Source organism: Phalangium opilio, unplaced genomic scaffold, assembly GCF_054372755.1.
Source record: "Phalangium opilio isolate 3A_F unplaced genomic scaffold, DU_Popi_V2 ptg000042l_1, whole genome shotgun sequence".
Lineage (NCBI taxonomy): Eukaryota > Metazoa > Arthropoda > Arachnida > Opiliones > Phalangiidae > Phalangium > Phalangium opilio.
The window spans coordinates 7099965-7126533 of NW_028324166.1; the positions used below are offsets into that span (position 1 = coordinate 7099965).

Below are 26569 nucleotides of genomic sequence, written 5' to 3' on the forward strand. Positions count from 1 at the left end.
GTCAGATCAAAAAATCGCGGAACTCACTTCGTTCGCTAGAAGATTTTTACCTTCAATTTTAGCATAATTGAATTGAAATAATTTTTTTGGGAGGAGGGGCAGGGAAGTAAATTGAAATGATAGCAATTACTTTGAGTTGCGATCAAATTGAATTTCGCTTAAGACCTTTCAACTGAAATTTCTAAGCTCGCCGATTAAGCTTAGTTATAGCACAGACCTTCCAAAAATCTTTAATTATGAAAAAAATTATGAAAATAGGTTTTCTCTGAAAAACCACTCTACCTACCTGACCCTTTTTTTAAATAGCTTAAAAGGTATGGGAATTTACAATTTCATATCATATTTTAGCACAAAAGTGGTATTATATTACACTTTCAAGTCTCTACTTTCAAAATATCAAGTTTATGATATAATTGAACCAATGTTTCTATTTATAAAATTCATTGGAAAATCACGAAAACTCAGTTTCGATATATCAACAATTTTATCTTCTTGAGCTTGTTCGCCTGTTTGATGACATCACTATGACGTGAGGGAAAAAAGCGCGGGAATCCTATACACGCGAGGTTTACGCGTCTAAACTCTGGGTCTGATAGCGGAGAGAATGGCATCATCTCGCGTGAAAAATATATGTAACGTCAGCCTACAGGGAAACGTTTTAGCCTTTCTTAAAAAGTGGATTTCAAATAATTTCATATGAAGCATTTTCAAATGCATATTGCCAAAAAACCAGAAATAGGAGCTCGATATTTTTGAATTCACAGAAATTAATTCTATCTTTTGTTGTATAAATCAGAGGTTTTTCAAACGAAGCTTCTCATACCCTATAATTTAGTCATTTTCAGTCACTTTTAAGTCTTTTTGCTTATAGTTTTTTTTTAATTATTATTAATTTTTTCCAAGTAAATCTGAAAGTTTGTCTTCTGAGTGAACCCTTTAGTATTTGATTAGATCAAGATTTGATGTAACGCACTTTAAGGGATCTTACATTCTCACTAAAATAAAATTTTCCACTATGAGTGCTATATAATCTTATAATTTGATGAATCCGGTCCTATAAAATCCTATAATTTTGCTGACAAAGACTCAAAAAAGATTAAATCATTTAGCAATTATCTAAACATATCCAGAGAGGATTGATAAGATTCATAAAAATTTCTTGTGCAGAACATTTTACACAACCAACATCTATTGGACACCGAGTTTTGGAAAACTATAATATTTCACTGTAATTGAAGTACAGTGTTTCAACTTTTTTCAATGAATTTTCCGACATAATCCATATTTAGGCTGTACCCTCCTAAATTCGAAACGTTCCTACGCGCCTGTCCCGAGGACCAGTAACCCTCCACTTTTTGAATTAAAAACTAGTCCAAGCAATTAATAAACTGGTTTTGGACCAGAGAAAGTGTGCTATTTCCTAGTCTGCCGGCGAGTGCGACCACTGCCGACCAGGGCCAGAAATAAGGAAAAATTCTTATAGGACATGTGTCCATTGACGCCCCCTTTGACTGGATAAATTATAGGACATTGTCCATTGGAGTGTGCAAAAATATTGTCGCGTCTTCATAGTCAGAAATGGTATTTCCAAGAGTTTTGCTATCACTGTCACTCGAAGCCACCATAATTTGAAGCTTAGTGGAAGCCTGGAAGGTAAAATTTTAAAAGAAGTTATTTAGTCTTTCAATGACTTTAAATAAACGTATCATTTAATGACGCTTGTACAACTACTGATCCAAGGAGTGAAGATATTTTAACCCGCTCTATTAGAAATAAAATGAATGATAAAGGTCATTCCTTAGACTCTTAACAAACTACACATAACATTTGGTGTACAATTTAAGGGTGATCTAGACTATGTTGGCATCTTTGGCCAAATCGTAGAACATTGATTGTTCATTCCTCAAAAGAGCGTCTGGAGAGTCGAATTCCACAATTCGGCCCTGATCGAGAACCATCACCCTATGAAGAGTTAAGAGATATCAAATTAGCCAGTCATTATAAGCCGGTTTTATAGGTAGGTAAGCTAACTTGTCGTAGTCCAAGATGGTGTTTATTCTGTGCGCGATGGTGATGATGGTAGAGTTAGCGAATTCCTTCTTGATGGTCTCTTGAATGAGATCGTCGGTGTCCATGTCGACAGAGGCCGTCGCTTCGTCCAAGATCAGGATCTTGGTGTTCCTCAACAAAGCACGAGCCAAACAGACCAACTGACGCTGCCCGACGCTCAAGTTGTTACCTCCTTCGGCCACGGGGTGATCCAGTCCCTGCTCGAGTGACGCCACGAAGGACTTCAGGTGCGAGTGTTCCAGGGCGGCCCACAGTCGCTGGTCATCTTTTTGTCCAAAAGGATCCAGGTTAAGTCTGAGCGTGCCCGAGAAGAGAACGGGCTCTTGGGGTATGATGGTCAGCCGCGATCTCAAGTCGGACAAGCCCAATCCCTCCACTTCCACTCCGTCTATGACGATCTGACCGCGCACCCCCTCGATGAGACGGAAGAGCGCCAGCGTCAGCGACGACTTTCCAGCGCCTGTCCGTCCCACCACGCCCACCTTCTCTCCGGCTTCGATATTTACATCAATGTCCTTCAAGACCAAATCCAATCCTTCTCGGTATCTGGTACTGTAGTTATGGAATGTGATTTGTCCACGTTGAGGCCAGTCAGATGGGGGTTGAGATTCTGGTTTCTCCCACTTGGCCTCGGACTCCAAACGAGAGTATTCATCAACCCTTTCTATAGAGACGACATTTGATTCCAAACCCGTAATAGCCGCGATAAACCATTTGAACGAATTTAGAAGCTGTGAGATCAATATATTAAATTAACACCCAATTCGTAGAAAATAAATAATAGTTCCACGTGACAGAAAAGTCTGCGCATTTCCTTTTAATAATACAGAGGAATTTCTTATTAGCCAATTAGATTGAAGAATATAATAGCTTTCCTGTATCAGACCTGATAACGACTTGAATGTAAGGATAATGGTACAGCACCCAAAGTATATAAATTCAAACAAGAAGTCTCGGTCAAGTAGGGGAGAGGGTGTCAGGTCATATCAGTTTCCTCAATTTCCGACTCCCTTTACAAGAAGTATTACACTCTCGGGGAAGTTAAAAAGCTTTTCAATTCCACGACATGAAATGACAATTAAACGTTTTCTTGAAAAACGTACCAGAATGGCGGTCAATCTAGCTTCTATTCTAACCTAAAAAACATCGTCGCTAAACTTGATTTCACCGTTTTGCTATATCAATCTCCCATTCAAATCCCTGCACACAATTCCAATTAAGTGACGTTTCACCAATAGTTAAACGAAAAACCAGCAGAGATTTTTAGCTTGTGGAAAAGGTTTTGATTTACTCGCTTCGTCTTTCAGACGCTCCAACTTTTTCACTCAGCTTGATGGCTCAATCAACTAGTTGAATCGTGTGAATAGAAGCTGGATGAGTTGAGCCACCAAAACTCAACATTTTGATTTGAAAGAAAAAAATTCGAGGGTTATTTCGTAGTCGTAGGTACCAAGGAAGGTGGCGCTTAAATAGTTTCATTTGGCGGTAAAAGTTTAGTCGTTTGAAAAGGAAGGATACTAAATTTTTAGCTTCAAAAGCTGGATAAGTTGATGACACGTTTTGTCTCATCTAGTTGAGTCGTTTAATTGGATCGTCTTAAAGTGCCTTTAATTGTAGAGCTTACCCGATCGGAATTAGCCAAGATCAGTCCTACAAAATCAGCTGACAGAGTCCCTTTGCTCAAAACGATGAAAATTGCGGTGCAAAACATCAAGCAATTACCCAAGACATTGTAGCGTACTGTCAGCCATCTGGAAAAAATTGCATTTTATTGAATTGGAGAAATGAGTAGGAATTTTTTAAAGACGCAATTACAATAATCTGTGAATGAGATACCTTTGAGCCATGTTCATCATGTAGTTAGCGGCAGTGCATTCGTCTATCAGTTTTAAAAAGTGTCCTTCGAAGTTCTGTCCGGCGTCACACGCCCTGATGACAGTGCTGCCAGCCACCGATCCCCCCACGTGCGAAAACAAGAAGGAATTTCTCAAGCTTGTTATCCGCTTGAATTGACGATTGCTCGACATCAAGAAACGCTGCAAAAGACATTGCACAAGTTTTAGAAGTAGTGGTCACGAGCACACCGCGGATAAGACGTGCATGTTTTCTACACTATTTGCAACAAGTGGAGTAAAAATTTTACGTATTAGCTAGGTGTGGTTGGCGGTGGGCTGGGCGTGTTAGTTTCGTATGTGCTAATGTAGTACACACAGTATTCATGTTTTCTAACTAAGGTAATATTCGAAATGGCCAACGGTTGGGGTACATTACCCTCATGCCACACCTAGCTAAAAAGATCTTTTCGTCTATCCAGCATCCACAGACAAACCACAAACATACACAATCACAGATCACAATCGTAAAGCCAGTTTCACAACGATTATATAAACACTTTAATTAAACGGTTCAATATTTCAAAGATTTGCAGTTATTTTATTTTCGCGGGGAAAGTGCTTGGTGAATAAGTCTCAGTTTGGACAGGCCTCTTTCTCGTCAAGTAGAATATCTTTCTCAAAAATCATACAAAATATCTGCTAACTAGTCGATAATAATCTTGCTTAAGTTTTAATGCTCTCTATTATTAAATAGATCAAAATCGGCTACCCCTTAGTCGATACAAATGCCGTGGTGGAAGTAAATAATTTTGTGTTTCGGGAAAAAATACTAGATGGCGTTGAAACTCGTCTCTTGACGTTGTTGCCAGAATATATTTTTGTTTGAATTCTATGCGCGAAGCCACTGGAATTTACAATCCTAAGCCGGGAATGACAAGGGATAACAATACAGAACTGGCGTCCTTGGCGGGAGCCGCCGGACCAGCCGAGACACAGTCAACACAGGGGGTCGCTCGGCGTGTTGAGGATTATAAAAGGACGAAAGAAAACTCTCCAGATATGGTCAGTAGCCCTATCTTGGAACGCTTTCTCAAACTCTTTGGAAAGTCAGATTTTTCAGAACCAAATAAGTTACTGAAGTGAACAAGCAGACCAATACATTAAGTTTGAACTATTGCCGATCGATTGCACCCATTTTCAGATTGCTAAGACGCATACGTTTCCTGCAAAATTGGTTTTAGTATAGGTCGATTTCAGCCCTAACTTAGAACGGTTCATCCTAAATTGGAACGCCCCGTACCCCGTCCTAATTTGGAACACCCTAATTTAAATCCGAAAAAATTCTAAGCTTTTGTAACTAATAATAAGCAAATATAATTTGTTAGCGATGCTACGACCATCTAGCGACCAACGCCTACCCTTTTATACCTGAACATATATTTTAAACGGCACTGAGTGTCATCTGCTTGAAGCTCCAAAAATTGGCGCGCTGTCAGTTCATTACAGCGCTCTAAATTGAATGCGCTCTAACGCTTATGTACGGTATTTCAAATGAAATAATTACCAAGTTAAATCAAAGTAACCTACACTGCTATGTTTTTGTGGCGAAAAAACGTTGTCGAATCTACATTTTACATCAAGTGAGTGATGATACGGTGTTTGGAAGTATAATTAAACCCAATATCACTCGGCCAAAAATGCTAAATCAGCTAAAATTGGCATCACGTGTATGACTAAATCTGGATACTGGGCTAATAATTCCCGTATCTTTTCCGCATTTTCATGTGCGCTTACGGGACTAAAATCATTAAACAGGCATCTTCTAAAGTCTTTTTTGTTGTCCTTTAGTGAGTGAAACATTAGTTATGGATGTAAAAAGATAGAGGAAATTTCCGTGTTTCGGGTGTTCCATTTTAGGCAAATGAAGGCATATTTTCTATTCGAGTTTTCTCAATAATGTTTAGGGCTAACCTGGCGTTTAAAGTGTTTAATTTGAAGAGAAACATCCGAAGTTTTCAACGGAATTGTTTTCGTAAGCCTATGTTTTTTCCTTTGGCCGTGAAAGCTTATTTCCCTAGACCCATGGGAGAACTTTCCCTTCATTTTGGAAAAATGCTAATTATGCTTGTATCTTCTCTGGATTTTATGATAGAATCTTAAGGCCGTGTTTTATAGATAGAGGAAATTTCAATCTTCATAATGAGCCCTTAAAATATTCATTTGAAGCTCTCAAACTTAACATATGACGATTTTATGAAAAGTGATCCAAATTTGAGCTGTTCCAAATTAGGGCGGCTGACCCCTAAACCAGTTTTCTTTGCTTAGTATTAGAAGTTCACAACTAGACGTACAAGGAGCTAGTCACTCAGATTTCATTTAACTATCAAACATCGAGGAGCTAATTACTGTCACATTTCGGGGGTTAAGATTCATGATTTTAGCACTGCCAGGGGTATCGTAAAGTCGGAGAGCTTCCCCACATTATATAGTTTTCGTCTTAAAAACCAGAATGGTATTTTGTGACCTTCGCAACTCTTCCTTTTTACATCAAAATATGGATTCTAATAAATCGTGAGCCTATGGAATTTTTGGTTGTCTCAGTCTCACTATGATTCTTCTGTATGTACGATTCTAATAATCTACTCTTTACGGTAGCTCTTTTTAAAGCTTATCCACCTACTTTTTTTTGGAAATTTACTTGACACAACCCATTTCCTTAGTGACCATGGAAATTTAGAGTGAACTACGTTATCATTTTGTAGCTTGGACAGGTGTTTTGGGCTTTCACCTTAGTGTTCCCGACCTTATTTCGTAAACTATAGCTCCATATATTCTTCTGCTACCATATTACAATTAGAAAAGCATTCCTGAACCCCTTTCTTTGGAAACATCTCTAGTCAAAATATTCTTACGTTTGGGACTGTTGTTGTAAATTAGAAGTCAAAGCGAGCTTCTTCCTCAACTTTTGATAACGAGGCTTACGGTTTTTGCGACAAGTCTCTCGACCTCTACTACCCCCTCAACAAATACAAAACTAAACTGTTCACTATCTCATAAAAGTACAGCGTCTAAATTATCGTACGCCGCGAAACAAACCTTTCAAAATTATTGCGATGTACGCTGCTAAAACATTCAAATACCTGAAAAATTTTACTAAAAACCCCCAGGGAAAATTTCGCGATTTCAAATATATACCTTTTTGACTAAAAAAATAGGGGTAGGGAACCCTCAGTATCGGCAGCACAAAAACACTACAGCACCAAAAAGCAAGATGTTTTAGTTATACCGCATTGGTCTATACACCATTTTGATAATTCTAAAGGAGAAACGCGCGGTATAAAACTCTGCCTTCCATCTCGCTTTTTTGACCCCCACCCCAGTTTTTTTCTCGTCGAAAGGGTTTTTAAGGCCCGTTTTCAATCAACTTTTTCCAAGCTTTCCGCTGTGGCTTTTTAATTAAAACGGAAAAGCTGAAACTCGTATCGTTTTCAAACAAGCTTCAGATGAATAAAAAATTAGACGTCATTTTCTTTTCAAAAAAAGTCCTAAACCCTAGCAAAACGCGCCAAAACTGTTTGAGCGGCAAAAGCTTAAAGAAAATGAGAAGCAAATATCAAACTCATTTAGATATCTGCTTCTCGAAGGTTTAAAGGGAGACTCTCAGCTGAAAATCTTAGTGCCATGTTTTATTTTTTCCTGGTTCATTTCAATTAATTATGAAGTCTCAAATTTATTTCTGATTTTTCAAACAATTTTTTCAATGAAAATTAAATTTTTTTAAATTTGTTAGGCTTAGCAATGGGTCTCGATTTTAGCGCACTTACCTACAGGCCAATAAAAATCTCTTTAGGGATAGAGCCAAATCAGCCAATCCCGTGAGGGTTAGAAAATATTAAGTGGTATGTTGTCTGCTTCAAACAGGAAAAGCCGAGTTCCCAAGGGCGGGAAATAAGTATTTTTTTAGAGTGGGCTCGTTACCAGGCTTGGAAATAAGGTTTATTTCTGAACTAGTCCTCCGGACCAGTGACCCCCGATGTCTTAAATATGAAACTGGTCCCGGGACCAGTGACCCTTCCCCAATTTATTTTTCTACTGGTCCCCGGACTTGTGGTCGTTCTCTCTTCTAAAAAATCTCTCTCGGCTTAGGGTTGTATACACAACTGGACTCCTGGAGTCGAAATTTATGTTAAAATGAAAATAATTAAAGAGGTCCCCATATCAATTTTTAATAAAAGTAGGAATTAATAAACTAGTCATTGGGACCAGTGACCCTCACGTTTTGAATTAAAAAAGTGGTCCAAGCTATTAAGAAACTGGTTTTTGACCTGTAAACCTGTCTTATTTCCTAGCCTGCTCGTTACCAGTGACTCCGCGGTGCCCGTCGTCTGCTAAAGTTTGAGGAGGATAGTAATTGTGTTGCAGCTTGACACTGCTGAGTTGTAAAAGATGGGTTTTTAATTTTTTCCATCACGAAGATCACAAAAAATAATAGTAACAATAATCTAAGAACACAGATCTTCCCATTCCAAAGGCTAATAACTAGACACTCATGATATACAACAAACTACGGCCCGCCACATTTTAATATAATAAGATTACGAGGATAATTTGAGTTTAAGTGAAACGAATAAAAGCATAAACCTGCTAATTACTAAAGTTCCTAATCCGCTTATCGTTAGACGATCGAAAACGCGTCTTTCTTTCGAGTGCTAAAAAGTAGAATACATATTTCTGAACCTAATGCAGACGACGCAAATGAGACTCGCCCGAGGAAACCTTTGGGGGTTGACTCTGATTGGCCGGTAGGTCGCTTTATCAGAATTCAAATGCATGTTTTGGATACAAAACTTCAAATATTGTTTAATACTATAAATAGCGCTTCAAAAAATCAGAAAAAATTCAAGGCGGCATATTTTAACATAAGGAATCAGAATAAAAATACTTAATTTTTGCCAATAGTGTCCCTTTAAAGCCTGAAAAGACGAAAAGCTGAATTTGAAGCTTGTTTGAAAACACCAAGATTTTTTGCTTCGGCTTTCCGCTGCCACTTTTGAAGCAAAAGCTTAATTTTTGTTCAAAAAAATCTTGATTGAAAACGCGCCTTTATCCTCGTCTTGAAATCGGACAAGAATGACGTTACTGCTAACGCGTTATGGTGCGATTTTTACACGTTTCACCATAAGCGGACCAGTTAGCGATGTTTGAGGTGATAAGAGCATAGAGAAAGTAAGGTGTTACATCTTCCTTTCTCTATGATAAAAGGGGTTTCAAAGGATTAAACACGCCCTTTCTTAGGGTTTCGAAGAACCAATGGAGATAAGGAATAGAGAAAAAACCATTAGGGTAGCGACATCCTCTGGATTTTAGCCGAACTATCGTTATTTTAGGTTTATTGAAGATTAAACAACAACCACTTAGGATTAAACATTTCTACAAACTCTGTGGATAGATATTTAGATTAGCTATCCAATGCAATTTATTTGGAAGAAATGGCTTTACGGGTTTATGAGAGGTATCGACAAAATACATAGAAAAATACTATTTGAAATAAATGTTTGTGACTAATTTTTAAATAATGCTACATTTTTTTCTTTGAAGCTCCACTGGTAGAAAAGACTTCAAAGTAATTTATAAAACAAGACGACCCAAGGGCTGGGCTCGTAACAGTAGCCACATCGTATCGTTCTTAACAGGCGTACAGAAAATTTGAGTGAATAGCTACCTTTAACTGTTTAAAGATTATTACTTTTTTAATTCTGTTATAATTATAATAGTGTGACACGAACGGAAAACGTGAGTGAGTACCCCCATTGTACTGTGGTAAAACGAAATACCCGTAAATACCCATTAAAAGAACTACTGAAGATCAGAGTGAATAGTCCCTCGATACCCTAGCAAAAAATTATAACCCTAATCCTTCTTCAATAAAATTACTTACGTTATAATTGTAATATTGCTAGTACTTTCTTTTAAAATTCTTCTCGATTTGTGGAGAAATACACGTAACTTCTAATAATAATAAACACCTCTTTAAGACCATTCTAAATATAACGTCGGTATTTACTTCCTTTTGCTTTTTAAAAATTCCCCTCGATTTCTTTGAATTTTGAAACAGGGGAGCGGGATTGAAAGCGTGAAACCCTTATTGTCGACGGGTGTCGGGAATTTTAAAGGGAGTCTTAAACCGTCCATTTAAATTAAGGCAATACTATAATCCTCTCTCTCGCTTTAAATATATCGAGCAAACGTAAAACACAATTCACAATGATTAACCTTACTAGTACAATTAAATGCTATGCTTAAACTTACTATTATCCCCATCCTTTTAAAATACACGAACGAAAAACATAATCTCATAACAATTCTCCCACATTAACTCTCCCTTCAATGACGAACGAAAATTTTTAAACTGCCAAAGGCATTTACTGTGGGACACAACGCCGCCTACAATACCACCAACAGGGCAGGCCAAACTAATACCCACATCGTAGATGTGCATCATACGATGTGGCTAAAAAACGGTGTAGCTCTACGCTAAACCATTCACTTAAACTTCTGATACAAAAAAATGACCATTTTTGAAGCTAAAACCGTTGACTTCCACCTTAACCACGACAATTAACATTTGAGAGTGATATTGAATAATTAATTATGGCAGGAGACTGAAATAGAGTTCCTACCTGAAGTAAAAGGTATCCAATGAACCCAACAATGCAGGGAATTACAAATAATGGTAAATATATTGCAATTCCTAACGGGAAAGCAACTAAAAATGTCAATCCCCAATTGGTTTGCATTAATGTTCCAGGTAACTGCTGGTCGAGGGCGTCGATATCTTGGGAGAAACGATTGAGTATCCTTCCAACGGGGGTCGTGTCGAAGAAGGACATGGGAGATCGAGATACGCTATCGAGCATTTTCAAATGTAGACAATTTGCCGCTCGTAGACAGCGAAAGATGTTCATTATAATAGCGATAAATAATAAAATGGCTTGGCTTAGACCGAGAACGATTAAGACTGCTATACGGGTTGCCTTTAAATCTGGGTTGGCTTGAAAATCTTCCTTGGAGTCCGCGCACCACAGAGAAAGCCAATAAACTGACACGAAATTGAAGACTACAACACTGGTGATTGTTACTTCGAAGATCACAAACCAAGTTATACCATAGGCTTTAAAATATTGTTTGTATTGTGATACGGATATCTGAAAATACGCAAAAACATTGTCACGATGAAAAAAGAGAGTTTAGTTCTTAAGAAGCAAAAAAAAAAAAAAAACTCCGAAGACTCCTCTCGTATATTAAAGAGCACATACATTTCCTTCTTTGAGTGTCTCTTTAGTCATCAATTTTGCCTCTTCACCCGAGACTTTTACTTGGGATGCTTGATGAGATCTCTCAGCTTTGATATTTAACGTACTAAAAAATTCCATAAACCAAAATTCATAAATTAGCAAAGCGTGTTCAACTTCAAAATGGCTATTTCTACAAAGAGTAAACGCCACATGGCGGTTGTCCACAAAGAAATTCGCTCGGATATTTTATACAGTACATGGTTAACTTCCATTGAAGTTTTTTCGCATTTCTGTTTCGAACTAGCGGTAAAAAGTGCAGATATGACCCCAAATTTACTCACGACGGTTCTTCTTTATTCTCGTCGCTCACGTCACTCATGTGTTGACTGAAATAATCTCTGGCCATTCCCTGACGTCTCATGATTTCGTCATAGGTTCCCCTCTCGATGATTCGTCCGTTGTTCATGAAGAAGATCTCGTCCACTTCTCGGATGAAGCTCAAATTGTGCGTCACCAAAATTCTTGTCTGCAAGAGATTGAAAAGCTACTTGTCAAGCGAGCAAAGAAGTTCCAAACAGACGCTTTCAATGGTAAGCGACTCATAAACGTTATATAGAGCCTTACAGCACCATTATGTATTATCATACAAAAACGAGTTTCGCTTCGCAGTCCTTAAAAAACTGCATTTATACGCAATCCTTGGTGACACTTTTTCAAACCCACAAAGGGCCACAAATAAGAAAATATTATATGTATTGCAAATGAAGTTTAATCGATATGAGAGGTTTGGTTTTAATTGCGTAGTTCAATCTTCTGTTACGATTCGAAATTTTACAACAAAAACAGGTAGGACTATGAATGCGGCGTTTAGAAACCAAATTTCCTTACGCGCATTATTTATCCATGTTGAAACTATTAATGAAATGTAGTGCGTGCTGGCGCGTGAACTAACGTGCAATTTAAAAATAATTTTTTTGAAACCTATACAAGAATGAACTTAACTTTGCACTACGAGAAATGAGATACTATACCTTTTCAGCCTTTTCTAGTGCTGTAAAGTTTCCTTGTGAAAAAAAATGCCCCCTTTGCTCGCAAAACCTTGGGTCTAACTTGCAAAAATTTATTGACCTCGTAATGTTAAGCTCCATTGAGATTAACATTACGAGTCACTATTATTCAATTTGAATTAATTTAAATCCAAATCTATGCGAGATGTCAGCTGAATTTAAATTCACAGTAAAGAGGCTGATTGTTCATCTACTAGCGGGATTTAAACGAAACGACTTGGTTGCTTAGCGCTTTCAAAGAAAATACAATAGTAGCTTTATTTACTTTGTTTCGAAGAAATCCTTTTGGTCCAATGACTTCATTGAAGAGATGTTTGGCCACGTGCGAATCAACCGCCCCCAACGGGTCATCGAAGAGATAAACATCGTCATCGCGATAAATTGCTCTGGCCACGTTGACCCTTTGCTTCTGACCACCACTCAAGTTGATACCCTATCATGGAAAATCAGTAAACAAACACATTACCATGAGTTAATAATATTAACTCATGACATTACTAACGAAGGTCACCATCTATGGAACTATGCATGAAACGTCGCAACGACAGGCTATTATGTTTTTCGATCTATTTCTACAAAAAGTCCTTCTAGGGAATGCTTTCATTTAGTGTGCGTTTGATAATATCCACTATCCTATGTTAAGTGAAACCTCTCATGACTATTAGCGTATCGAAGGACTTGATAGTGTAATCATGTTAAGCCGCACCGGATGAAAACACTGCTGATGTGTTACTTCGTATGAAATTTAATATTGCATATTCATTCACCTCCAGCTTTCATCATTTTAAAATGCGCGTTTTATTTTTATTTCTAAACGTCTTTAAGAAGCCAGGAAGAATAAAAACCTTTCTCTTTTTACCCACATCGTATGATGTACATCTACGATCAGAGCTGTGCTAATTAATTAGTTAGCTAATTGAATTTCTAATTAATTAGCAACATTTACTAATTGAAAATGGTAATTGAATTTTAATTACCTTAGTGCTAATTGAGAAGTAATTCTAATTAATTAGTATGAATCGGAAAGGTAATTATCTAATTAAAATTTAATTAGATTTAGGATTAACTAATTAGCCAATTGGATTTTCAATTGATCTTTTACGCCAATTTGTTGTAAAAAAAATCGAGGAATTAACTGATGATTCATCAATTTGAATAAGAAAAAACCTTATTATATCAATGAGGAAGCCTTAGTGCTACTCTAAATTTTTCAGCTCCTCAAATATGAGAGAATACTAGTACTAGTAGAAAATTTCGTAGTTCTTAACTGCCCCATTTCGAAATTTCGACTGTTTTACCTACTCGAATTAAAAGCAGTGCTCATGTATTTACTACTTAGGAGTCCATTATAGGAACTGTGGCAAGAAAATGAAGAAATGAGACAAATTTTAACATGACGGAAGGTTCGAGGCTTGTCTCATTTTTCGAGAATAATTCATGCCTTCCGTACCCGTTTTTCAATGGCATTAAAACATTAAACTTTGCATTACCAAAGTACTAAATCCATGGGCACTTTTAAACTTTTATTTTTACTTATGGTTTCTTTTTTACCTTAATTAGAAAATAGTAATTCTAATTAATTAGTTTGATAAATAAATGTCTAATTTCTAATTGAATTGAATTAGTTTCTATGTCTAATTGCTAATTGGCTATTTAATTAGTTCATAAATATTTCCCTAATTGCTAATTGGCTAATTAATTAGTTCAAAAATATTTCCCTAATTTCTAATTCTAATTCAATTAGTTGTCAGCTAATTAGCACAGCTCTGTAGACTACGATGAGGGTATTAGTTTGAGCTGCCCTGTTGTCGTGCCAGAATACTCGCCTTTGACGGTATAAAAGTTTTCGTTCGTCATTGAAGGGAGAGTGAATGGGAGAGGATTGTGGTGAAGTGATATTTTTCGTTCGTGAATTTTAAAAGGATGGGGATTATAATTGTAAGTTTAAGCATTGCATTTATTCATGTACTAGTAATGTTAAGCATTGTAATTTGCAAATAGTGTTTAACGTTTTTCTCGATGCATTTAATGCGAGGGAGAGAGGATTATAGTATTGCCTTAATTTAAATGTGAGGTTTCCTACTCCCTTTAAAATTTGTCACCCGTCGACAATAAGAATTTCACGCTTTCAATCCCACTCCCCTATTTCAACATTCAACGAAATCGAGGGGAATTTTAAAAGCAAAAGCAATTATATACTGACGTTATTTTTACAATGGTCTTTAAGGCAGTGTTTATTACGATCCCAGAAGTTACGTGTATTGTCCAGAAATGGAGACGAAATTTAAAAGCAAAAGAAAGTATATACTAGCTTGTGTACCCTTTATATTACAATTAAAATATTAAAAATTTATTGAAGGATTACGAGTTTTTCTGTACGGGTAATCATTTCAGCACAGTTAAAGATAGCGCATAGTGGGGCTAATCACTCAGATTTTTTGTATATCTTTTAAGGGCTAGACATATGTTAAGGGTAATCGTTTTAGCACAGTTAAAGTCTGCACATCGTGAGGCTACTCACCCATGTTTCCAGTTTATGTCGCTCTACTACAATTACAACAGAAATTAGGATGGTGGGAAATAATATTAGCACAGTTAAAGGTAGCGTATCGAGGGACTATTCACACAAATTTTCTGTACGCCTGTTAAGTACGATACGATATGGGTACTATTATGACCTCAGCCCTTGGGCCATCTTGTTTAAAACCCAACCGTCCTTAAATGCCATAAATCAGGGATCAGTAGAAAAGGAGACGAGTTGTTTGGGTTGAACCAACACAGCAGCATAAATTGGCTTAACGGACGATTTTTTCCTTATCAAGGTTTTATAAATATTCTCACAAGAGGGTTGACAGTTCGTAGTGCCAGTTTTGCGGGAAATCTGATGCCGCTTGCCACGTGATAAGTTATAACCAAGTTTTACATCATCCCCCTTTCTTCCATTATTTGAGTTATGATTTACGCTTGTCATTCTAGAGAGGGCGAACAATTCTACTCCTATTCTACTTCTCCCTGCACTGGATAGGATTGCCAAAGCCAGATTCCACTCCATTTTTACTACCAATGACTTAATCTCCTTTTTTTGACACCGATGCCACTTCGGCGAAAAATAAAATTTTGTTCATAATTCAATTGTTTCCTCACAACATTTTAGTTTCAACCAGAATACATAGATTTCTTCCACTTAGAACATTTAAGAAGCCATGGACCCCACACTAATACCGCTAACTCTCCTTTTTCGCGTTTCATTGGTTATTCGAAAGTATATGGAATTCGTCGACCCTAGGTCTACTAGTTCAGAACACGCAAAGATAACTTGTTTACAAACGGGTTCCAAGCGCATAGGTCGTGGCTCAGGTCACTATAGTTTCGTCAATGTTACGTGGTTTCTAAGTTGAAATAAATCACTCATGGCGTCAATGGTGACAGTTTCTACACCTTCTCCCCTTTAATTCAAGCTCAAAGGCCCAGGAAATGACATGTTAAAGACTTTAAGTGTCTCCACCCTCTATCCGCTCGGTCCCTAGTTTGAAACGACTAGACATTTACCGCCTTCAGGAGATGGCTAAGCCAACGATGGGGGAGGAGCTACACACTACTCGCCATGTGTTTCCACCATCAAGGGAACACCGAGAGTCCCTTTATCCATTCCAACCCCCTCCATACATTCCTGGTAGAAGAAATCTATGTTTTCCTGGTTTCAGCAATTCATACTCTTTCTCCGATCTCCGTCTCGTCGTCAGCGGGTAGTTGGTCGAGATCTGGTTGTAAGGCGCATGCGCGTATGACGCTGTCGTATCTTTCCTGGTCCATGTCGTCGACGAAGAGAATGTTCTCTTTGAGAGAGGCGTTCTGGATCCAGGGTTGTTGAGTGACGTATCCCACTCTCCCGCCCACTCTCACCTCCCCCTCCACCTTCTGCATCTCGGACACCAGAGCGGACAAGAGAGAAGACTTGCCACAACCCACCGGACCCACAACGGCCACCGACGAACCGCGGTACACTTTCAAATTGATGTCCTGAAGAGACGCCGCTGTTTCGTCTTCCAAGTCCCAATGAAACGTTCCCTTCTCAATCTCAATTGCTGAAATTTTTGAAAGAAATAAATTGATGTTAACATTGGTCAAAATTGACCAATTGTGAATTCCAAATTATTTTTAAACAATTTAAAAGCGACTTAAGGCTTTCTTCTTTAAGAACGACGTGTTGATTGGCTTATTTTACAAATAAGATTTTTTAAGTCATCCGCTTGTGTAGGAATAGCTAACGGAAATAATAAGCGATCCATCTCGTTTCTCAAGTCCCTAATAAATTGACATACCAAATTGGGCGTTGCTAGCCATCTTCTCCACGTAATGCATGGTTTCTCCACGGCTCAACAATTTTGCGATTCTTCTAACCGAAACGTGTGTCTGCAAAGAATTACTTTGTGTATTTGCTTCACTTTCAGATTAATTAACAAAAGGGAAGGTCAACGTGACAATCCTGTGCAATTATCTTTTTAAAAACAATACTTTAGGGCATACTGGTTCTCCCAAATTATGATGCAAATAGCGAGCGAGAAAATAGTCTAATAATGAAGATGTTTTAAATCTAATAATCACGGCTTTTTACCGATCCGAGTGACGATGACGTCTCGGAGGGGTATTACACTATATGTGTCTGTCACCCCGTTCGCAGCTGGCAAGTCGGAGCAAACGTGTTCGCAGTTCACAGAAAGCAATAGTGACTTCTACTTCATTATCATGGTTAGTATTGAGAAGTACGCGGCGATCGGCTTGAGTTACAAGAAATGTTTAGCTTCCCAATGGCGGGGCTTCCACCAAAGGTTCAAGCAATTGCGGGTTTTCTTATCATTTATGGGGAATCGACCAACTTATATACCCTAATTTTCCAAAATTTGTTAAAGATTCATACACTAGAATTTAAACGTCAACAATGGCTATGTTTAAAATGATTTTAGGAATATCGTTTTTTAAAACGACTTAACTGGAATTAAGTTAAATTTCTGACGATTAAAATAATATCAATTATATTTATTTCATTATTTAAGAAAAACCTTTTAATTGGGTAGATAGCCCTCGTCTCGACTCTAAGAGGTTTATTTTGTTTTCCCAACTTGTTTGAAATTAGTTTACCTGTGTTTAACTATTGGCCGTACTGTTCTTGTTCACTTCATTGCGTAAAGTTAGTAAGCCAATAAGGGACTACGTATTATACGTGAATTATTTTTTTACTTGTAAAGATTTTTTAGGGAATTTAATGTCGTTTACAAATGATCTTAACTCGAATACAAAGGAATCGCAAAGAATAACTTCTTTTAAAATTAATTTACTTATGTTATTATTAAATAGTTAGACGAAAACCGAAATCTTGAGTGTGTACCCCTCGTTGCGAAGTCTTTAAAGGGAGGGTGAAGTGGAAAATGAAGTGATTTTTATCGATTCTTCTACTAATCATAAGACCAATCTGCATAGAGAAACTTTATAGTACTCGTTAACGGTGAATTCACCGTGCAAAACGCAGTGATTCTAACCGATACACCACGAAACGAAAGCCTTCAAGACGCTGTTGTTTGAGTTTATATTGTAGAGAGACTTTTCGATAGCACTCGTGCATGTGTATAGATTTTTGGAGACAGAATGACGTCAGCAAACCAAAGCCGGTATTCCACTGAGAAAGTTTTTACTGTTTCACTCTCGTGAGCCTGTACATTCCAATTGAAATGCGAGGGTGATCGATTGGCTTTAATTTTTCCGTTTATTAAAGTAAGACTTTTGCACCATCAATAGATGACGTGCAAAAGGAAAAATATTTTAATGACTCTACCCGATTAAATGAACCAGAACAGTATATACGGGCAGTATTTAAAAATGGGCAAATTTTTTTTTTTTTTCAAATGGCGCAGCTAAAACTGCCTGTGATTGCGCTATTGAGTCCTCTGCTACGTTTTAAGGGGGCGAACCGAAACATTTAGTTATATTCTATATATTTTTGATAACATTCAAATTTATGTACCAAAACACTCCAAATAGTTACAATTTTTCAAAAATCCAGACTATTACAAACCATTGACTATAGGAAAACAGTGAATATATTTAGTAGAAGAAGAAAATATTAGATTTATCTTTTGACCCTCCCTGACCCCGTACTTACCAGTACTAGGGTATTTATTAAATCCGGAAACGCATACATTGACATCGCTAATAATCGAACCAACTGATAGGAGACGAAAGCTTTCCTTGCGGTGAGAACGTTATCATCGTCAATTAACACGTAAACGGTGAAACACGGTGTAGTTATCTGAAAATTTAAAAACAATACCAGTAGGAACTCAAAATCATTATGGAGGTAAGTGAGTGTGCAAGCCCTGAAGGTTGAATAGTTGACCAAAAAGATACGAGGACCGACAACAGTGTAAACCCTTGTTCTTATTTCATCTCTAAAATTTGGCGTTATTGCTTTCATTGAGCCTGGCGAAACTGTCAAGATTTCAGGGAAATCTGCCATTTTGAGGCGAGTTAGAAAGTTGGAGAAGAAACTGGTATGAGGAATTCCATAGGATTGCTCTGAGATCACTTTATTTCGTCACCAATATTGACAAAACTAAAAACGGATTAATGTTAGCACATAAATCCGGTTTTCCAAAAATTTTTAAGATGGTGCTCAAATCGACCTTGAAGAAAAAAAACGCAACATTTACGGATCGTTATAACATGATGATTTACTAAGCCATCCGTACTGATCTTGTCGTTTAATACAGAGCAGAAATTGGGCCGAGAGCTCGTCCAATAGATAACACGACTCCGAGGAAGAAGCGATCTCGATTTAAGAGAGAACACTAAAAATGTCTCAGAGCACTCAGATAACACCCTGAGCAGTCGATGGAATTCGCTATTAGGGAGCTAAGGGAGTTGAAAATCTCGACAGCTCTATGAGCCCCCATCATCCATAACATAAGTTTATGATGCCTCTAAGTAGAGAAATGGCTGCTACTCCTATGGCAATAGTGTTTGTCTGGCTCCCTTTAATGAAACCCTATTCTCTCTCCGTATCATTTATCACGTCAACTTCAATACAAAATTGTACCGCCTAGCCTAGCATTTCTTTTATCCCTTTAAAATGTTTCAGGACTGAAACCGCCTCTATCTCACGAGAGAGAGGGATTTTGGGGTTGCTTAAGTAAAATTCGTCCCCCCCCCAATGCCTGCCTATACTAAACGTAAAAATCTCCTTTATTCCAGTGGATGATTTTTTTTTCATGAGACCAATTTAGTAATCGTCTCGACCGCTTGGTGGCTGCACCGCGACAGTAATTTCAAAATTTTCTCTCTTCGGATCTTAGCGCTATACGAGTTCTGACGTCACAGTAGCCTGCAGAAGATGCCCAGTTGTAACCCGTATTTGTGTACTTAGAGGCATGATGAACTTATGTCCATAATAATAGCCAACTTTAAAATTTAAAGAAATACCAAAAACGGTATAAGAACAGCTATGAAATTGTTGATTCCTTCGAAGAATGCTTGTTTCTTCAGAAGTGTAATTTCTTTATTCCTTATTTCAAGAACAATTCTCTGGAACGACCTCTCCCAGGCGTACAACTTCAAAACGCGGATTCCGTTCAAGATTTCACTCATCATTTTTAATCTCTTGTCCTTCAGCTTCATCAGCTCAATCTAATAAACCAGATAATTAAAGAAATCATTCATAGAATCTCTGCCGGTGGTAAAAGTTAATATTCGCCTAAATAAAGCGTTTCAGGCGAACTGTCGTATGTTAACATGCGAGTTACAATAACCTGGGTATTTACAAGAAACCTTTCTGAGTACGTTATGTTCTTCGCAATTATAGGTACTATCAGGAATGTATGGAGGGGTGTTGGAATGGCTAAAGGAGCTCCCGGTGTACCCTTGATGGTGGAAACATATGGCGAGGCCTTATTTTTTTTTTTTGAAATATGTAGCTCCTCCCCCATCGTCGGCTTAGCCATCTCCTGAAGGCGATAAATGTCTAGTCGTTTCAAAACTAGGGACCGAGCGGATAGAGGGTGGAGTTAGCAGAAGAATTTTCACTTTTTTGGCAGCCAATGAAAGTATTTAAGCGGGAAATAATCGTATTTCGTCAGTCTATGACGTCGCTAACATAAAATAAGCCACGCCAGATGTTTCCAAGATCATTTCACGCCTATTATGATTTGACCTTAGCCATTCCAACTCCCCTCCATTCATTCCTAGTACTACAATCAAAGCGCGCTATGGCTGTACCAGAGAGGAGTAGAAAGGAGAGGAGTTGCTTGCGCTTTTTAGACTGAGAAACGTGTAACGTTGGAATTAGAAATCAATATTAAAACAACTTGCATGACACGAAGAAACCAAACACACCTCTTCGACGCCCTTTCTCCCAGTTTAGGCTTGCTGAGTAGAATACAAGAACATCAATCCGTCTCCATTTCTACTCCTCGATAGCTGTACTAACCGAGTTTCCTTTGTCTAGTGTAGGCAATGTGAGACCAATCTACAAAGTAACAAGCTCGAGCCTATTTTGAGGAGTTCGTTTATTCGAGTGCTCGTAAAGTGTTCTATAATATTTTGAGGCATCTTCGTTTTTACCGTCTCTGAATGTAAAAGGCGTATTTATATTTTACTTTCCACAAAGAACGCGTGCGCAGATGCCTTCCATCTTTGCTTTTTCTCCCTTCAACTTCTTTTTTGATTTCAAACTTTTTAAAAGTATTGTAATAAATCGATTTGAACCTTTAATTGATGCTTTCTACGGGATATTTGTTTATGGTCTAGCGGTGTTTTGGTTGTATAATATTTACCTGCAATTCTTTGTATTTCTTGGTGCTGAGATAGTTCAGGGGCAGAAGAACGAAAATTGGTATGATACCAGCAAAGGCCGAATAGCCCAGTTCTTCATACAGGAAGGCGAAACACAGTACTAATTGTACCGGGACCGACCACAAGAGGCCCAGTTGCGGCGACAGAATTTGGAATCGGTTCGTGTCCACGTACATCGTGTTCAGTATTTCGCCCATTGTCAGGTCACGTCTATCACAGCTCGTCAAGCGAAATGTCTGCTTCGACGAATCTCACTAATGAAATAGCGTTCCACTAGCACGATAAAACTAACTTACTTTCTTGTACAGAACGTGCATGGTGGCGGATTTGAGTCTCAGTCCTAGTTTGGTGTGGAAAATGGCGCTGCCTTCTTGCAAAAAAGATTGCGCGAGACCGGCCAAACCGTAAAGGCAAACGTAGAAAATCCCTCTCCATAGAGGATCTTCGCTCATCGAGAAATCAATAATGGAACTGAAAGTTAACCGGTTAAGTCGATTCCAAAGTCTACTTAATTCTTTGCAATTTCAACCGCTTTTTGAATCAGTTTTTAAGAATATTCCGAGGAATGAATTCAGAAACAGAAAGTATTATTGCTCATGCGATTGGACCTTTCTCACGAGCAAAGAAGCAACTGATAGCAACAAAGGAACTTAATTACACGTTCTAGTGAAAACCATGTACAATCTCGTTCTTTTTATTTGAATTTTGTCTTATATTCTTGATTTCACATAAATAGTCACCTATGATGTCTTGACGTTTCTTGTATAGAGAAAAGTACTTACCCTGTCAAGATGGCAGGACCGAATGACACTACGTCGGACAGAACTTGAAAGACCAATCCAGCAATCAAGCAAGGTCCGACTGTCCTTAACAAAGGCCAAGCGATGGATTTGCTTTGATATTTGGTGCTGTTTCGTTCTTCCGAAAATCTCTTCATTTCCATTTCATCGCCGTCACTTTTGGCCTCATCTTGGGGTTTCCAGTGTTTTTCGAATATGTGCGAGACAGTCAGCGCTTGCTCCACGTCATTCAAGTCGTACACATCCGATGGCTCCAGGTTTTTCTTCCAACCTTTCCACAGGGCGCTACAATTCGTTTAAAATAGAATGAGCTGCGCTGTTATGACTTCTTCAGGTAAGGTCATTTTCTATACGAACGCAAGAACGGGATGAGATTTACCTGGTAAGCCATGAATGAACCATGCGAGAACAAAACGATGCGTCATCTTCACTTGATTTCTTTTGGTTTGAAAATTATCATAAAAAATAAGGCATCTTAATAGAAAAAATTAAGTGCATATATGTTTCATAACATGCATCCAAAAAGTTTATAGGAATCATCGTGTAGCCTTTTTCTCATCGGATCTAGGCGGATTTTGAGGGAAGATCTAGACTATCATATCTCGCTAAACTTTGAACCTTGAGCGCACCTAACCTCGCGTTGCTCCCAACCAATGAAATCTCAGTTAGAAAGACGTCAGAATTACAAGGTTTGACTGATAGTACTCACACAAAAGCCGCGCAGAGAATAACACGGAATTTACAGGGACACAATGATTCTGATTTGCTGTATGCATTTCTGTCCTTATGCATGCTGAGAACGATGATATGTATAAATACTAACGTATTATGTATTCCCACAAGCCATTTCGCTTAGGCGCTCATTCAGCAGAGAAGAAATATGAATTCCAACCTACCAACCTTGTGAGTGAGAAAAAATTTCCGGAGAGATATAGTTCCTTTTCTCCATGTGGCCTAGCTATTTCCGCCTCGGTTTATAAATGTCGCGGCCAGCTTTTTTGGCCTAGTTGGGAATCCATGATACGTTAGTATTTATTCATATCTATGCTGAGAGCTGAATCGAGAACGAAAAGCGAGAAGTGGAAAACAACTAGAGCTCCTAGCAACCAGTGTCAAACTTATAATACATAACAACTTTAAATAAAAAGTCATGCCGGAGTATTACCATTTGGCCTTCGATTGCGTACATATGTTTCTCGTAGTGAGGAGAGGAGTCACTCATAGTGTGTAATACAAGAGTAATTACTACTAAAGGGTAAATTACTGACTCAATTACCAACCCGAAATAGTCATTTTTATCGTTCTGAAATATTTTGCGTTTTAACTTTGCCGCAATATTATTATAAAATGTAAAAGAGACCTTAGCTTACTTGTAAATAGTATTTCATGATGGTGGATCTCAGTGTGATGGTTTGCGTTAGTGTTAAGAGAAACCAAAAGCATGTCAGGATTCCGGACAACACCGCGGCACCCCCTCTGCCGAAAATTATCAGAAATAAAGCCAAGATCTGCAACACGGGACTTTATTTTATTTCATCAAAACATTATGGATTTTTAAATGTCTTACGTAAGTTCCAAATTGAAGGACGACCGCCAAATTGTCAACGACTTGAAAATCGCCGTAATATATTTGTTTACCAAATTTTAAGGCACTAATTGCGGCCAGTAACAAAACCAAGAGCTGAAAATACAAAGCAAAACTAGTACCTTCGTTTTCGGAACTTTTCGGACATTCCCAAGAGAGAAGTAATCAGTGTCGGGAAGGTGCTCTTCCTGTGCAGCGCATATTGTGCCGAACAACTATAATCCTCGCTGAATAAGGACTTACACTTTTCATAATGGAAAGATGAGAACAACGGACGCTTCGACGTTCCGACTTTGCTATCAGCCCGATTTCCAATGGTAGGAAGAGCCAGAGTAACACGCATGGCACCCAGACCAGAATGGTCTTTTGAAAACAAGGAGTGAAGTCAGGATCATCGGTGTACCATGTCAAATTGGCGTCCTATTAAAAAATTAAAACCGACTTGATAATTAAACACAAATGCCATCAGTTAGTATAATTATTGCCCTGATCAAAGAATTGTGGTGATAGGAACTGACTGTATCGTAAATGTTTCGTGACTTCTGTCATCATAAAGTAGCTGAAGGTAACACTAATCACACTGTTAACTTAATATGTTTAATTGGATTTCGATACTAGCCTAAAATGATATATTTTTTATAAATTTAGTTCCTTTGGCTCAATATCATTGATGTACTCGCGAGTACTAATTTGGTGGGCCTGAAATTGATGGAAAAAAAAATAAATAAAATAAAAAACATACCCAAAATGGAGATTCACAAAAGTCATCCAATATTAAGGAACCCATATTAGGGCGATTAACACTAAAATATTTGCTAAAATAAAATAATTTGAACAATTTATTTAACAGGTCCGTCGCTGTGATTTTATCTGGCGACTAACTAATACTTCCAACCTTTTCCAATAAACCGTAACGCTGATGGCATAAAACTGTACATTCAGACCTTGATCGTAAAAAACAACAATTCCAGAACGAATTCGTGTACATTGGAGCTGAATAAGAAGATTCCAGACTTCATGAGATAAAATCGTTCTTCTATGTACTGTACATTTTGTCCTTATTCAGAGGGTTAATCTTTGGATAGCTTATTACAGACTATATATTTGAAGAATTTAAAGAGTAAAACTAAACAGTTTATTCTCGTAAAATACACGAATCCATAAATGAAAAGAAGAATTCGTTTCAATTTGACGAAAGATACGATAGGTCTAAATATCAAATTACAAATAACAAATCAGATAACCATGTCAAGGCTTTTAAGAATGCATTGCTGTTCTAAAACTAAATCCAAGACGGTGGACCTCAATTGAAGATAGTCAGTCCTGGATTAAACAACTGGGCTTATTGAAGGTGACTTATATCTTGCCATTGTGACGTTGTGAGCCTTTGGGGACACCACATCTACGTTAATCCATCGGGGTCCTTGTCACGTGTCCACTAATGGGTCACAGAGTCTATCTTCCCGCAAACTAGTCCTGAGGTTTCAAAAGTTTATGTTTCGCTTTAAAAATCAATTCCATAAAGATTATTTCATTTAGCTTTACAAATTCTCCGATTTCGAAGCAGTTGATGATGTTTTCAAATTTTTGGAATAAACACTGACTATGCGTAGAGGAAGGAAATACACACCTCTGTACCGCAGACCTTGTAAACGCGAGTGTTCAGCATCCAAAATAAAATTACAGGCTTCTCGCTTTCAACGCTTTTATCCCTCCTTTCGCCAAGCGTTAATTTTTTCGATGAAATATTTGGGATTAAAATAACCATTCGTTGATGTTATATTAATATATATAAATTATTCCTTCAATAATACACAATCGCTAGGATATTTGAAATAAATGTGGAAGATGAAAGGTAAATTTAAGGGATAACAGAAAAGTGGCTAATAATAGGAATTTATTAGCAGGGGTGCCCATCATTATTTTTCCAAGAGAGGCTGAGGCCCAAGGCAACACCAAGGAGCTAAGCGAAAATTTTTATTCCTCATAGGAAAATTTAAAAAATAGGATTTTGTAGTAGAAAAAGGGTGTTTTATAGGAAAAATAGTATACTAAAAATCCTCATATGTAAACCTATTTAGCTCTTTGTAGAAAAATCTGAAAAAAACTAACCAGATTTTACTTCGAAAAAAAAACTTAATGTAAATACTATGTGTGAAAATTACAGAGCGATCGAAGCGAGCTCCACAATTTCGCTGTCTTTAAATTTTATCTCGATGAAAGAGGTAAATTTTGACAAATTTGGCTTTTAACTATACGAAAACTTTGACTAAGTTAAGAGTAGAGGATATAAGACTAAGTCAAGAGTATAGGATATGAGACTAAGTCAAGAGTAGAGGATATAAGACTAAGTCAAGAGTATAGGATATGAGACTAAGTCAAGAGTTGAGGATATAAGAGTAATAAGACTAAGTCAAGAGTATAGGATATGAGACGAAGTCAAGAGTTGAGGATATAAGACTAAGTCAAGAGTATAGGATATGAGACTAAGTCAAGAGTATAGGATATTGAGTCCGAGTATTCTTGCCCAATTGTTTTTGCGCCCCACCGGACGATGGAGGCCAGTAGTCTAAAACGTTGTGTTTCAAGAAATAGCTAAGAGGGCTTTGATTGAATGTATCTTTTTGAAAAAAGTATGCAGAACCAAATTCGAATCTCTTAAAATTAATTTAGATTTCAAAGAGATCCTTCCTATAGTTTATATTATAAAATAAAGTTGCTAATCGATCGACTTAAAAACGATTTTAATTGAAAATTTCAGCTTTAGATTTGGGCCTTTCTTCCCCCCTTTAAAAAAACTTACTTATTTTTCATCATTCATGTTTACCAACTAACACTGGTTGCAAATTTGTGTAAAAAATATTCCTAGCACGTCGTAAGAATTAAGGGAGAACTCTAGCGATTTGAAGTACGCAGATAAGCAACTAGAGGCAGCACTTTACATTTTTGTTTTGCCTCTGAAAATCGTCTCTTGAGAAGGCGGGTTTGGGGTGAGGTGAACGGTAGACTGTCAGGTGCGAAAAATATCATCACAGAGATGCCCAAATAAACTCCATGGAGACAGTCTAAGCTGCTA

At 37.6% G+C, this 26569-nt stretch overlaps 1 protein-coding gene across 7 annotated transcripts; it reads right to left on the minus strand.

Annotated features, from left to right (window-relative positions):
- Positions 1–1687: 1687 nt before the first annotated feature.
- LOC149678776 (multidrug resistance-associated protein 1-like) lies at positions 1688–24949 on the minus strand. 7 transcript variants are annotated; one of them, XM_089836726.1, is made up of 22 exons: positions 24389–24941; positions 24236–24308; positions 23737–23913; positions 23476–23589; positions 23279–23416; positions 23074–23211; positions 22288–22346; positions 21891–22193; positions 21405–21579; positions 21090–21344; positions 19741–19944; positions 18425–18571; positions 16590–16680; positions 15982–16352; positions 12533–12700; positions 11542–11726; positions 11222–11324; positions 10586–11110; positions 3907–4106; positions 3695–3821; positions 2032–2801; positions 1688–1962 (listed from the first exon to the last, which is right to left on the minus strand). In XM_089836726.1, exons 2-22 carry the CDS (start codon positions 24278–24280, stop codon positions 1851–1853), a joined length of 4407 nt encoding a protein of 1468 aa, XP_089692852.1. In that variant the 5' UTR covers positions 24281–24308; positions 24389–24941; the 3' UTR covers positions 1688–1850. The 7 variants fall into 7 exon arrangements, 4 of the variants coding, with proteins under 4 accessions (XP_089692852.1, XP_089692850.1, XP_089692853.1 ...); XM_089836724.1 differs by having other exon boundaries at positions 24236–24941; XM_089836727.1 differs by lacking the exon at positions 24389–24941 and having other exon boundaries at positions 23737–23934; positions 24236–24271.
- Between the last annotated feature and the right edge of the window lie 1620 nt (positions 24950–26569).

Excerpts from the sequence above, each read along its gene's own strand:
- LOC149678776 (XM_089836726.1), bottom strand. The coding sequence starts at position 24,280 with ATGGGTTCCTTAATATTGGATGACTTTTGTGAATCTCCATTTTGG. Across the intron at positions 23,590-23,736 it reads ATCTTTCCATTATGAAAAGT|CTCTTGGTTTTGTTACTGGC; the intron begins GTAAGTCCTTAT and ends TTGTATTTTCAG. Across the intron at positions 12,701-15,981 it reads AGACGGAGATCGGAGAAAGA|GGTATCAACTTGAGTGGTGG; the intron begins GTATGAATTGCT and ends TTTCCATGATAG.